General features: G+C 44.8%; 2 protein-coding genes across 5 annotated transcripts in view; both read right to left on the bottom strand.

The window, feature by feature from the left end:
- Window positions 1-3,705: 3,705 nt before the first annotated feature.
- RPS15A (ribosomal protein S15a) lies at window positions 3,706-8,122 on the bottom strand. Of its 2 annotated transcripts, none has more exons than XM_017813632.1 (5): window positions 8,009-8,122; window positions 6,818-6,955; window positions 6,542-6,621; window positions 5,043-5,128; window positions 3,706-3,842 (listed from the first exon to the last, which is right to left on the bottom strand). In XM_017813632.1, exons 2-5 carry the CDS (start codon window positions 6,948-6,950, stop codon window positions 3,749-3,751), a joined length of 393 nt encoding a protein of 130 aa, XP_017669121.1. In that variant the 5' UTR covers window positions 6,951-6,955; window positions 8,009-8,122; the 3' UTR covers window positions 3,706-3,748. The 2 variants fall into 2 exon arrangements, with proteins under 2 accessions (XP_017669121.1, XP_017669122.1); XM_017813633.1 differs by lacking the exon at window positions 8,009-8,122 and adding an exon at window positions 7,735-7,755 and having other exon boundaries at window positions 3,707-3,842.
- Window positions 8,123-8,761: 639 nt separating this feature from the next.
- Window positions 8,762-13,181, bottom strand: part of ARL6IP1 (ADP ribosylation factor like GTPase 6 interacting protein 1) — a 7,048-nt gene continuing 2,628 nt past the window's right edge. For all 3 annotated transcript variants that reach the window (XM_017813567.1, XM_017813570.1, XM_017813568.1), the window contains exons 3-6: window positions 11,786-11,905; window positions 10,773-10,890; window positions 10,047-10,131; window positions 8,762-9,817 (exon numbers count right to left, since the gene is read on the bottom strand). In XM_017813567.1, coding sequence (XP_017669056.1) covers window positions 9,699-9,817; window positions 10,047-10,131; window positions 10,773-10,890; window positions 11,786-11,905 — 442 coding nt within the window. In that variant the 3' untranslated portion in view covers window positions 8,762-9,698. The remainder of the gene's footprint in view (window positions 9,818-10,046; window positions 10,132-10,772; window positions 10,891-11,785; window positions 11,906-13,181) is intronic.

Here is a 13,181-nt window from a genome sequence, read left to right as displayed (position 1 = left end):
TAACTAAACTAGACTTGGAACTTGAATCGTGCCTTTTAATCCCAGAACAAAGTCCCATGGCCACCCACTAGCACAAAGGTACCAACAGCATCACTGTTCTCAACTGCATCACAAGAATGAATCAGGAAAATTACAGCCCATGAACTGCATGAATAAAATGGCAGCACTTGAGCAGAGAAGGCATCAGAGGCATGAGTGAGAATGCCACCAGCTTCTGAAACTCCTTGACTCCACTAGGATAGTTCTCTGGACTGAATTCTGGTTAAATCCATCTGAGTATTTACTGAGAGACGGATTAACTGGCAGTAAGGCACTGAACAATATATACTCATCTTAAATCTAAATTATCTAAATACCATGGGATGAGGGAGAAAAGGTGCATTTCCAGTGAAGCCACTGTCACACACCAGGCTTCTTACCCTGTTGCTGTATTTTGAAGATAGTTATTCTCACCTCTCATGTTACCTTAAATCAGGCTCAAGTGCATCAAAGACACAAAAAACTCTCTTTGTGGACCGGAGCACAGAAGTCAGGATATTCATTCTGCAGAAGGAGCAGGGAAGCAAACCAAAGCCTTCTCGAACTCCTCTCACACCGATTACGCTCAAGTCTCCAGCGATTCCAGGTTGGATGCTGCCATCTGCTGACGCCTTCCCATTGCAGCAATAAATAGGTATTTCTCTGGATGCATGGCAGGCGATTTGAACATGCTTTATCTTGCTCCTATGGCATAAGGAGCAATGGCAGCTGACCTCCCGTAATACTGATCACACATCTGACTGCAGAAGTGAGATGGGGCTGTACTCGCAGGGGGGTCACCAGCCTCTCCCAACTACTTCCAATTTACTAATTCTCACAACTCAAGTTCTGATCCCATTCTACTACCTGTGACTGGGTGCTGATGCTCACACCTGCTTGGGAGCAGGTCATAAGGGACTGCAGGCAGTGAGGCATCACCACTCACTCTCCACACGGTAAGGAGGGGCTGCTCAGCTTTGGTGTGCAGGGTATGGAGGTGACACCATCACTTCCAGACTCAGTGATGGACCACAGGGTATCCAGGACAGCACCAGGAGCAAAGCTTGTTAACTCAGGGGTTTCCTCAGAGTCCTCCACCTTCCCAGTTTTGCCCACATGAAGGTCACCTGTCTCTGTCCCACAGGGAACTCCTCATCACTGATGTTCCCTCTGCCCCACAAGTACCAAACACCTTCTCTAAACTAACACTTGGCCTTGATTGCCTGTTGCAACCCATGCTGCACTTTCAGCTTTGTGCCACTTTCCCTTTCCCCCCGTTAACCCTATACTTACCAAAATGCTTTTACCCACAAACTGCTTGCCCAAGGCATACATATGCCCTCAGCTCACAAAACACCCCTGAGGTTTAAAAAAAATACCATTTTCAGATTTTACCATATCCGAGAGCAAGAATTTCTGCAAACCCATTTAAAGCTGTTGTGTTGCAAGGCATGTCATAATCCCCTGTGTCAGCTCCCGAGCCCACGTTCCTAAGTCCTTGAATCTCAGCCAGCAGCTGAGGAGTAAAGCTCTCACCAGTGAGGTGCAAGCTCAGAGATCATCTCGTGAGCTTGGATCAGCTGCATCAGCTTCCACATGTGGTGAGTCCATGTGCAGTTACACTTGTAGATATATGGTGGAAAAGGAGTATCTGCTGCTGCATCTTTCCCTCCAAGTCATCCTTGCTACATCAGAGCTCTAATTTCCATTTAGTAATTCTATCAGTTTTGTTGGCCTGGCTTGTGAAATACATTTACAGTCCATTCCCAGCTTCTCTGTCAGCTGAGAACATCAGAAATTCTGTTACCTTGGGAGTCTCTGTGGTAGTAAAGGACATACACAGCTAAGCTGGGTGAGAAAAACTTGTGTATGTCCTGCAGAAAACTGGTTTAAAACACAAATGTCCAACTAGCAGGGAACTTGTTAAATTCATCTAAAGGAAGCCTTAAAGTGTCACTGACCTTCTTGCATCAGGTATCAGGAACGTGTTCTATTCTAGACTTGATAAAAGTCAAGATTTTATAAAAAGGAATGGTGGAATCTTGACACGATCTTCAGGGTTACTCTGAGCAAGAAGTACAAAATCTCAGGTGTGTCAGTGCCTGGTACTGCAGGATGATCTCCATTATGGATATGAAATAAAACACCTGTAACAAAATATCTTGATTCAACAACAAAAAAGGGGTTAGAACAGATTCTTTTCACTTTGTAACTACTCTAATTCAGTGTACAGATCTTTATTTTCAGCTAAGCAGATTTGTTTCCAGTCAAACAAAACCACACTGATTCCATTGAATGTTTTGATGCCATCTCCAATCTATACTTTGTGACATTAACCATCACATGACTGAGACAAAGCAGGTAAACCAGCCTCTTTTATTATTCCCTTGCTCTTCTCAACCAAGCTCAAGTCAGTATGCTGGTGCACACACCACTTCCCATAAGCACTTCCAGAGCCCTGTTGGTATTTCATGTTCCTGAGAAAAGCCACATCAGGTGAGACTGTGCTGTCTGTCCACAGAGTTAAGACCTGTTTGCTGAGCAGCTTCACCTTTTCTCCATAAAAAGTGACAGACTAAACTGCTACAGGTTAGTTATAGAGTTCAGAATTTGTGCCTGAAGACAGTCCCTTCCATCCCAAAGCTTTGTGATGAAGTATCACCTTCAAGGCACACTTCAGCTCAAGCAACATACCAATCACTGGGATGTATCACCAAGCCGGAAAACTTTTTCCAAAGGGTTTGTATCAGAACCACAAATTGAACAGCTGTTTTAGTGTGCTGGAACAGGCTTGCTACAGTTCAATAGGCTCCTTCCTGATAAAGACTCCAAACAAAGCAAAATAAGGCAAGGGATTTCCAGCAGCTGTCAGAGGACAATGCAATCAGCCCAGCTTGCTGCCCATCCTCTAACAACTGAAGTTGTCACCTGCTCCCTGTACTGCCTTGAAATAATTTGATTTCTCTGTATCAAGTACAATGTGCTGTCATGCATCAGATGCCTGAAACAAACACCAACTCATTCAATACTCAATATTCACTATCCACAGGTTCAGCCTTATTTCCTTGTTCTAAAAATCTTAAGAAATCACATACAGTTACATCTTTGTGGCAACATGTAAAGCAGTTGCACAGCAACAACCCTACCCAAAACTGTGTGTTTCAAAAGACTTTCAAAGTAAAAATTTGAAGGAAAAAAAATTATTCACCTCTCTACCTCAGTTACTCCTTACAGCATATGATGTGGAACAAGTTTGTGATCCAAAATCAAACCTCAACCATCTTAATTATTCCACAATTCCACACACTGTAAGTTTTTTAACAATAAACAGGAAATACTTTCTGGCAAGGCATCTTCCATTATTTCAAGAAGTGAAACCTCAGTCACACATGTACTGAACACCTGTGAGGTGACCCCATGCAGGACAGCTGGGTTTAGCATTAGTTCAGCATCACAGCTCCACTCCTGAGGCTCTCCTGTGCAGTCATCCCAAACTATCACTCCAGTGGGAAGTATTTAAAGTATGTTATATAATTAACAGAAATAAAATTGTGACCGGGGATAGTGTGGAACCCAAACACCATTTGAAGTGAAGCTGGAACTTGAGCACTTTGGAAGAGCTGTCTGTTAAAAGCACTATCACAGGCAGTGTTCAAAAACATTAAAATACCGATTGGAAACACCAGAGTCCGTTTGAACAATTTATTAGTATCCTCTTTTTTTACAAGTTTTAGAAAAAGAACCCCAGGATTTTGCCTCCTGTGTGTTTTCGCCTCGCCTCCTCATGGTCCATGATGCCAGCTGAGGTTGTCAGTACAATGTACCTGCCAAGAGAGAACAAATGTTCAGTCTGTCACTGTGTTCCAGGCTGGTGCAGAGCTGACAGCACCAACTGCATCTCTCTGTTACAACAGCAAGACCTGTGCCTGTAAGAATGGGCCTAATACAGCGAAATCAGGTTACCAGACAGTGAAGGCAGCTCCTCTCACAGCCCTGCAGCACACACAGGACATCCACAGCCTTCTGTTCCCCAAATATTTGCCTGTCTCCTTGTGCATTCCCACTGGGCAGTGCCCATTCAGCTGCTGCAGCAGCAGCACCTCAAAGGTTTCTAGATAAAGTCCACTTTTCCATCTTCCAGAGGTGCTGTTATCCAGCACAGGCAGAGCTGCCTTGGTGCCAGGCAGCTCCTCAGTTTGGGGCTCTGCCTCGGTGCCCAACACTGCCTGAGGCAGGTGAGGCTCTGCATCTGACTGACAATTGCAGCAGCCACTGTCACTGCCAGTGCCAGCACCTGGACTGCCAGCACCCCTCACCCACACAGCTGCATGTCTGAGAACATCTTGTCTCACCACTCTACAAATACTCTTAAAAATCCCAATGACAACACACATGGGAGGTATTCAGGGACAGCTGAAGGAGTTACTGCTGGAGCTTTAAGAACAGAAATTACATGGAACTGTTAATCCTTCCAGACTGGCTGAGGCCCTGGAGACTCTTCTAGCTCTGCCATCCTGGTGCACTGGCATTTACTGCTCTTGACTCAGTTTATTTTGGGAAATACTGCATAATAGTAAGATTTTCTGTGTTGTGCAAGTTTGTTAAACGGAGGCTCTGAGTCTCTCATCACTTAATATCTGATCAGTTCACACAAAATCAGGACATTTGAATCTCAGTAATATAACCTACTTCCATTGACCTGGGAACTTACATGACTCCTCCCCATTTACAAATGGCCATTAATAAAACTAAAAGAAGTACGAGAAAAGTCCTGGTTTTTGGTAAACTGCAGAAATGTTGAAACGAGGATTTACCGAAGTCAAACGGAAACAGGTCCTTGCTTAGCAGTGCCCCTTTAAAACTAATTAAAAAGAGCATTTATATGGAAGATGGATTTTTAGACTGGTATTTACCTCCACACTGATCAGAGGAAAGGTGTCAGGTGAGGCTAACTCAGGCAGTTTGCACGTGTAACAAACCCCCACATTTTTACACACAGGCATTTAATTCTTCCTCACACTTACCCAAACTGACGTGAAGGCAGCAGGTTGTTCTGCCACTTTTCCAAATCCTTCAGCTGAACATCAAATCTGGGACTGATTACACCACACTGTAAAAGAGAATTCCATTACAAACTGAAGAACTTTATAGACTGGATTTGCACATTTGTCATCCCAATTCAGTGGCTGAAGGAGTTTAACAAGTGCAGTCTCACACGCTCCTTTACCCACAGCATGAGCAGCAATTCCTCCCACCTGAGACCCTCACACAGTAACTATCCAGCAGTTATTTCCTCAGCCTCATACCCTCCTTCTCAACAGACAAACCTGCACTGCTGCTGGAGCTACACTAACCAAGTAGTGCCCAGACCTGGGAGACAGAAAAGCACACTATATCAACAAAAATCCTGTGATTACTCTAACCATAGATTACCTCTAACCACTGTACACCATTAGCAAAAAATACACGTAGATTTTAATCAGGAAAAAATTAACATGCACAGAAGTTACTGAAGTTTTCAAGTTAATCATATTACTGACCATGACCACCACTACCACCTCCAGTTACCTCACTGGCTCCAAGTACATCAATAACTATCCAAGACCAAACCAGAAGCACACCTTCCTGCACTGTGCACACTTTTCTAAACCAAACAACTGTTCCCTTACTGCAATGATTGAGAGATACTTTATATCCAGCTGCACCCCAGCAGAATTAGAGGAACACTACACTCAAACATCATTACAGACACATAACACTGGTCATTTGGGAGTGTCAGAATTCTCTGCCTTGTACACTCAAGCAATTTTCAGCTGCAATATGTATTCATCATGCAGATACCCCCAACATGTTTTGACCAAACAATTTTTTTAGTTCTTTACTGAAGAGCCACCTCTCACTTGAAGAGCGTAACTGGAAACAAGGATGCACAGCAAGTCACCACAGAACTAGACAGCTCAGTATTTTGAGACAAAAGCAGTTAAAAAACTTTTAAAACACACATGACTGACTCAAATGCCCCAGGAACTTAACAAGCACCAAATAACATAACTTTCAACTTTCCATCAACTCAAGAAAAGCCCCCTGGCAGCAGGAGAAAGGTTTGTCTTCACATCTACGGGTATCAAACATCAACTGGAAAACAACTTGGCTCCTATCACTTAAGACAAGTCTTCCAGATAGTTTAAACATCAAAGAAACTGAGGAACCACTAGACAGCCACAAAGCCTCTGAAGAAAGAGAAAATACACAGCACTTGCAAGCAGACTTCCCTGAAAATGTGTCTTGCACATTCAGAATTCAAAAGAAATGCAATTAATGACCCATACTATTATGAATCTCAACAAATTAACCAGCCTGTTAACTGGTAATATCCATACTGCTCTCATTTACATGGATTCAACAAATACCACCTTCTTTACACGCAATTCTTTCAGAAATGGAGCAGATAAAGTCAGAATAATAACAAAAGTGTCATTTAAATACATCCCTAGAAAACCAAAATCAGGAAGACAAACCCTACCTTGTTGAGTCTGCCTGTGAGGTTGACAACAATCTTCCCAGCTCTGTGGTCATCAATTATCTCAAATTCACCGATGTAACCTGCAGGAGAGACGAGCAGACAATCAAATATGCAACACTTAGCTACTCTCTCTATATATACTTAAATATATGTATAACAGTTAACTACAATAACACAGCTCATTTACTGTCTCACATAACACTAGTTCAAGCCCCTTGATTTAGTTTTACTCAAGAGCACCTCCAGCCCCCAGGGGTGAGCAGGGCCAGGACTCACCGTGCTTCATCATCACAGTGAGGAAGCGGACGATCACCTTGGAGCACGGCCGGATGAGGACCTGGCGCTTCCCACGTTTCTCTGCGTTGTTGATGCTCTTGAGAGCATCTGCCAGGACGTTCATGCGCACCATGGTGCCTGCAGGGAGGGGTTATGAGTTACGTGCACAGCTCTTCAGCACAGAAACCCTGAGCAGCGCTGCTTTTTAACACTAATTTTAGGCCTAAAAGGTCCAAGACTGGCAGAAAGTCACATTAAACCCTAAAAAGCACTCTCAGGTAAACACTCAGGGGTGATCAAGAAGAGTGATCCATGACAAGAGTTCCTTGACAAGTCAGGATATCTGACACTCACTTAAACCTTGTATTAAAGCACACACAGGAAGGTTTCAAACCCACCATGTCAGCAGAGTGACACCTTCCCCAGGCACATCAGTTTGGCTTTAAAATTCAGTTATGCAGTATCAGCCCTGTACAATAACTGGGTCCTACGTGGTGTTAAATCAACAGATGGTGTTCGGGTCACTGAGCTGCAAAACCCTTGCAGGATCCACAGACAACACAGAGCTGCGGGAAGGAAACCCGGCATCAGCTCCAATGATAATGCCAAGAGCCCGGGAACACCCTGGGAGGGCGGGGATGACTCGGCACGGCCACCCTGTCCCTGACAGAGCCCGGGCACCGCCAGAACCCGCCGCGACGGTGCTGCCGATCAGGGTCACCGAGGCAGGTCCTGCGGCACACGAAGGCTTTCACCACTTTCTAGAGGAAATCAGAGGACCAGCCTCGGCCGATTCCTGCCCGCGACCCCCCGCGCCCGGGCTGCCCCCAGTGTGGGGCCCTGCTCGCCCCCAGCTCCGCTCCCTCCTCCTCCGCACGCCCCAAGTGCCCCGGCTCCGCGGTGCGGCTCGCCCGCACCCTGCCCAGCGCAGCCCCGCTCCCCGCAGCTCCGGCCAGGCCGCCGCCGCGGTTCCCGCCGCCCATCGCTGTGCGGCCACGGGCGGGACGCGCCGCCGCCCGCCCGGCACTCGGCGAGCTCCGCGCGGCGCCGGAGGCGGCGCGGGCGGCCCCAAGCGGGCTGTGCGGGTCGGGCGGGGGGCGGTGTGCGCGGCGGCGCGGGCGGGGCGGGCGCGGGGCGCGGATGGCGGCGCGGGCGGGCGGATACGGCGGGGCCCGGCCCAGTCCCACTCACCGGCGGCGCGATGGCGGAAAAGGAAGGGCCGCGGCCGCGCGGGACCATGGGAGCGCCGCCGGCCGCCACGAAATATCGCGAGACTCGGCGCGCCGGGCCTCGCTCACCCCCATTGGCTGGCGGCGCGCGCCGCGCTTCCGGAGCGACGTTCCCATGGCAACGGGGACGCTTCGAGCGGTCGGGTACGCCGGGGCGCGAGGGACAAAACACTGCGCGCGTACGGGCAGCTCCGAGCCCCAGAAAAGCCCTCCGTGTGCCCCAAGTGTCCTCCCCAGGGACACCGTGAGGGCTCACACGGGCAAACCGAGGGGCTGCGGAGAGCAAAGCCACACCAGGAGGATGGGCTGTGTTTCTACACGTCCAAGGGGAAGCCGGCGCTCGGTGCTGTGGCACACGTGCAGCACCTCAGCCGTGTCAGTGCAGGGGCAGAGGGGAGGCACCAGAGCTCGTGGGAACAGCCCCGGGACAAGGGGCAGTGTCACCGTTTGGCTTTTAACATCTTTTCCAGCAACGGGCTGTGCCAGTTAAGCGCATCACTTCCTAAACCATTCCCCCCACGTCCAGGATCTCTCACAGTGACAAGCCGGACCAATTAACCAGAGCACTTCCTAAACCATTCCCCTTCACATCCAGATCTCTCCCCGCCACAGGCTGTGCCAGTAGAACACTTCCTAAACCATTCCCAGCTTCTCTTCTTGATTGAAAAATGCATTTACACCGTTTTCTGTCCATTCACAAAGAGTAAGTCTTAAACAAGTTTCTCTTTAGTCTGTATTTACCTATTCAACAGTTACAATAGACACTGAAGAGAGTTCATTTTCAAACAGTAAACTTTTCACACATTAACACAGGTTTTAGCTTTTTAAAGAAAAAAAGTTCAGTTTTAAAAAAGGAGGGAAAGGTCATAGAAAAGCACAAACAATTCAGGCTTATTTACAGAGACAAACCCAGCATATTCAGAGTGATTTTTGTATACAGACAACAACATTCATAAAACCAAACGTGCTACATGGCTCCATGACAACAGCAGTTTCCAGAACAATCAGCTGTTCAGGTAATACACACCTTCACTCATTTTCTACAGTCTCAGTGCAATGAGTTTACACTACAGCTAAATAACTGAACTACAGATTTTTGTATCCCAGACCCCTACTCAACAGATAATCTGGTATACAAACAGATTCAGTGAGACAATGGAAACACCTTCTGCCCCCATTTTGGGTGTGCACCCTCAGCTATGGCCCTTCTCATTCAGCTAATTGTTCTCCTGCCACAAGGATCAGTAGTAACAAGTCTCCAAGGCCTTCAGAACTGCCTTTCATACCTGCTGCAGCCACAACTAATGATCAGTGAACTAACACAGCTACAGAACTACTACCAGGCATTACAGCTCTGCTGTTGGGGTGTTTATTGACAGGGCTCTTAGTTTGATGAAGACACTTAACAAGCTCCACACACCAAAGGAGAGGATCTCTCAGACAGGATCAGCTGCAGGCTGCAGAACCCTACTCAGCACAGCAAAAGAGATAAACCCACAGCAGTTGCTGCAGTGACATTTTCACTTCATCAGGGAGCCAATTAAAAACAAAAAAAAGCCAGTGAGCAATGTAACTTCTATTGTCTTAATTATACGTTAATTCTCAAAACTGATCCCAAGGAAACCTTTAACTAGAGTGAACAGCAGTTGTCTTCATTCATTTTTCTTTTCCTTGTGCTTGAGAAGTTTGTTTATCTCCCTTTTCGCCATTCCAATATACTTTGTGATGATCCCATGCTGGTTTAGTCCAGGAAACAGCAAAAAGAAACTTACTATAGAGGGGAAGAAAAAAAAAGAATTAATACTCCCTTAACAAACTTCTGTCACTTCGCAATTCCTTGCTTCCCTTAAGCTCTATTAACTGCTTAAAAAGAGAAAAACAGAACTCCACAACAAAGATACCCCACCACACTTACATCATGAAAATTACTTCTACCAGTCTCACCCCTTCTCAGAGAGCTAACAAAAAAAGTCCCTGGTGTTTTGCATGTTCACACTTACCGATAAGATAAGTCAGAAAAAGATTGTGAACTTGCTGTCCAATCCAGGCAACCACGGCAAGAGTAAAGAGCATGGTCATGAAGTACTAAAAAGTGAAAAGGGAAGAGTTACCACAGACCCTGTTGGGGATTCTCCCCTTCCCTTCAGTATTTGGCAACACGTCAACATTTAAAACTAACTGGAAGTTTTCTGGCTCTTCCACATGCAATAACTATGCACAGGTGTGTTAAAACTGAGATTACAGCATCTGCAGTTGTATGTTCTCATCTATTTTCAGACCATCAGCTTTACAGGACTGCAGTTCTTTTCTGCCCAGATATCCCTGCCATCCCCACTGACACCACCTCAGCCTCACACCACACCCAAGGCTGTTTTTGGGACAGCAGCTCAGCAGTTCATGTACCAGCTGACACACTACTAAGATCTAGTATTTCACTGTTTGTGTACACAGCAAACAGCTCGTTTCCAAAAATTTACCTATCCAGAGAAATCCAGTCTGGCTTTATCTTATTATCAATGATATGCTCCTAAATGCACAGAACTGCAAGTTTTGAAGTCCTGTATCTTGCCCAAATGTGTGACCAGTGTCATGTCACAGCCAGAACTATCAGTTCTTGGTTCAAAATAGCAGCTTGTTCAGGCACATGCCTTGATAAAATACTTTAGACAAAGCTAAACCAAACAAAATCTTAATGACAACAGAGATTAACTCCTAGGACTCAGTACCATTTTAGGTTTTTCTTCCTTCAGAGCGAAGAGGCGTTTCCACCAGCCAACAATCCGGCGACGAGATTTTACCAAATTGCTGCAAATCTCATGAAATCTTTGCTGCTGTTCCGTAGTCCTTTTATTAAAGAAAAAAAACCAAAAAAACAAAAAACAAACAAACAAACAAAAGGCCAGAAATAAGAATTCAAGATTTAATCTGAAATTTATAAAAATCCCCCATGGCCTTTTTCCAGCAGTAAAAATATATCCAGTGCTTATCCTGGCATTTGCTTTGCTTAGTTTTATACCTCTTATTTACTGAGCACTGTAATGCAATTGTACATGTAATTTTCCTCTATGCTGACTCTCCTAAACTCCTAAAGAGTAACCACGTTCAAATCAGAAGACCACTGATCTTAACCTGATACCAGTGTGACACACACAAGTAATACACACCTGAGATCAGTGTCTGTTACTTTGGTTTTTATGTTAGTACTACACAAGAACTTTTATCCACCAGTCATCTTAAAGCAGATACACTAAAATTTACTTTAACTCAAAATTTAGTTCAAATTGGGTCCTTCTCCAGCTGACTGTTCAATCACATCCATACTCACTGCACTATTCTCTTCCTTCAGTATATTTAATACTGCCACTATACAATCAATACTCTTCTACATAATTATAGTTCTCAGTATTGATTATCCATTAATTACTAAAAACTAGTTTAGCAGAACTAACTAGCATCCTTAATGGAGAGCAAAGAATGTGTCTATTCCTTTGAAAAAAAAAAATCTTATTTTTCCAGAAGTAAAGCAACAATAAAGGTCTGCTGTAGTAATTATCTTCCAGAAAAAGAATGAAGAACATCTTACTACTGGCCTCACTTCATATATAACAGAGATTGCTGATTTCTCACTACAACGAGTCCACAAAGTTATCATTTGGTGTCTGCAAATCAGATATCCATTTTGATAAAGTTCATAATGTATTTACACTCAAGAAACTGTTTTAATTCAAGCTTTCCTCACCATTTATTAGAGCCAAAGATTCGAGGTGCAAGAGCAGGAACAAGGTAATCAGCCAAACAGAGGAACATAACGAAACAGGAGACGCCTGAAAGAACTGATGGGTCCAAGTAGTAGATCATCCTGCAGAGAGAAGATAAATTATTTCTGCATCCTCAAACTGCTAAATACTAGACATACTTGGTCACCTCTTCAGACTGGCTCAGAACTTCAAATAGTAGACTTACACACTCGCCCAACCTCAAAAAAAAAAAAAATACAAATTTGCTCATATTACTAATAAAGAGAGCTCCAAGTACTTCAACACTAAAACAGAGAAATAACAGGTGAAAAATATTTTTTTTTCTTAATGTACTGGATAAGAAAATGCCACAAGCATAAGTGAACTTAACACTGACAGAGGGATGAGGATGAGTAAACACATGAAATAACCAGGTAGAGTGAAAGCTCTAATTTTGTTGGTTCATAAGTCACAAAATTCAGATCTACTGCAGGTTGTCATTTGCTCTGCCTCACCTCTGAGAGCCAGACAAACCTGTTCCAGACAAGGAGCCATAAATCTCCACTTGGACAGTGCTGCACTGTCCATATTCAATGTGCCATCACTCAAACATGGCAGAAAGGAGACTGGACAAAAACCGGCTCATCTCCTAAGTGTCTGCTAATACCCAGCTGTGCCCTGTGCTACTTAATTGCACTTCACAGAACTTCCTGAACACTGGAAATGACCCAGTCCATGGCAGGGTCAGGCATTCTGTACATCTGCACAGTGCTGAGCTGAATGTTCCAGTTCATTTTTGATGAAGTACCAATTCAGAACCTGAAGTAGTTCTGCATTTCCTCAAAGTATTATTCAACTCAAGATCTTTCCTTCTATAATCAAAAAATTATAGCAGAGTATCCTAAAGTTCATGCAATTACTTCTTTCAAAATCTACTTTTCAGTTTCATTTGATTTCCATCCTCCTCACCTCCCCTGAAGACCACAAAATTTATATTAGCCAGAAGAGTGATTATCCCTGCCTCACCTGGGTCAATATTCAATTTTGTAACCCCTCTCTCCTTATTGCAAGAAAAGATACAACTAGTACAGTGCCCAGCTGGTGTGACACCTGCCTGCACAAGGCAGGTCAGGTCATCTTGACTATTACCATGTTACACAAAGGCATGTACAAGTGCCTCCAGCACCTCCAATCCAGACAGGCAGCATCCTCCCACTCGGCTGACTGGAAGTTACCTGCAGTCTTTCCTTTCCTCCTTTCTCAAAGGAGATGACAGAGAATGTAAAACCAACTGAACTCATCCTAAACACCACAGCAAAGATGCAGAATAGGAGATTTCACCCTACGGAAAAAAGTTTTCCATAATGATACTGCTGTTGGTTTGGGGGAAAAAAGCCA

The sequence above is a fragment of the Lepidothrix coronata genome, unplaced genomic scaffold (assembly GCF_001604755.1).
Source record: "Lepidothrix coronata isolate B3197 unplaced genomic scaffold, Lepidothrix_coronata-1.0 Scaffold41, whole genome shotgun sequence".
In the NCBI taxonomy this organism is placed as follows: Eukaryota; Metazoa; Chordata; class Aves; order Passeriformes; family Pipridae; genus Lepidothrix; species Lepidothrix coronata.
The sequence above is the reverse complement of the archived record's forward strand: the minus strand, read 5'-3'. Positions and strand labels throughout refer to the sequence as shown.

Coding starts and splice junctions, on each gene's coding strand:
- RPS15A (XM_017813632.1), bottom strand. CDS start 6,950: ATGGTGCGCATGAACGTCCTGGCAGATGCTCTCAAGAGCATCAACAAC. Junction 6,622..6,817: donor CACTGTGATGATGAAGCACG/GTGAGTCCTGGC, acceptor TCTCTCCTGCAG/GTTACATCGGTGAATTTGAG. Junction 3,843..5,042: donor CTGCCTTCACGTCAGTTTGG/GTAAGTGTGAGG, acceptor CTCTCTTGGCAG/GTACATTGTACTGACAACCT.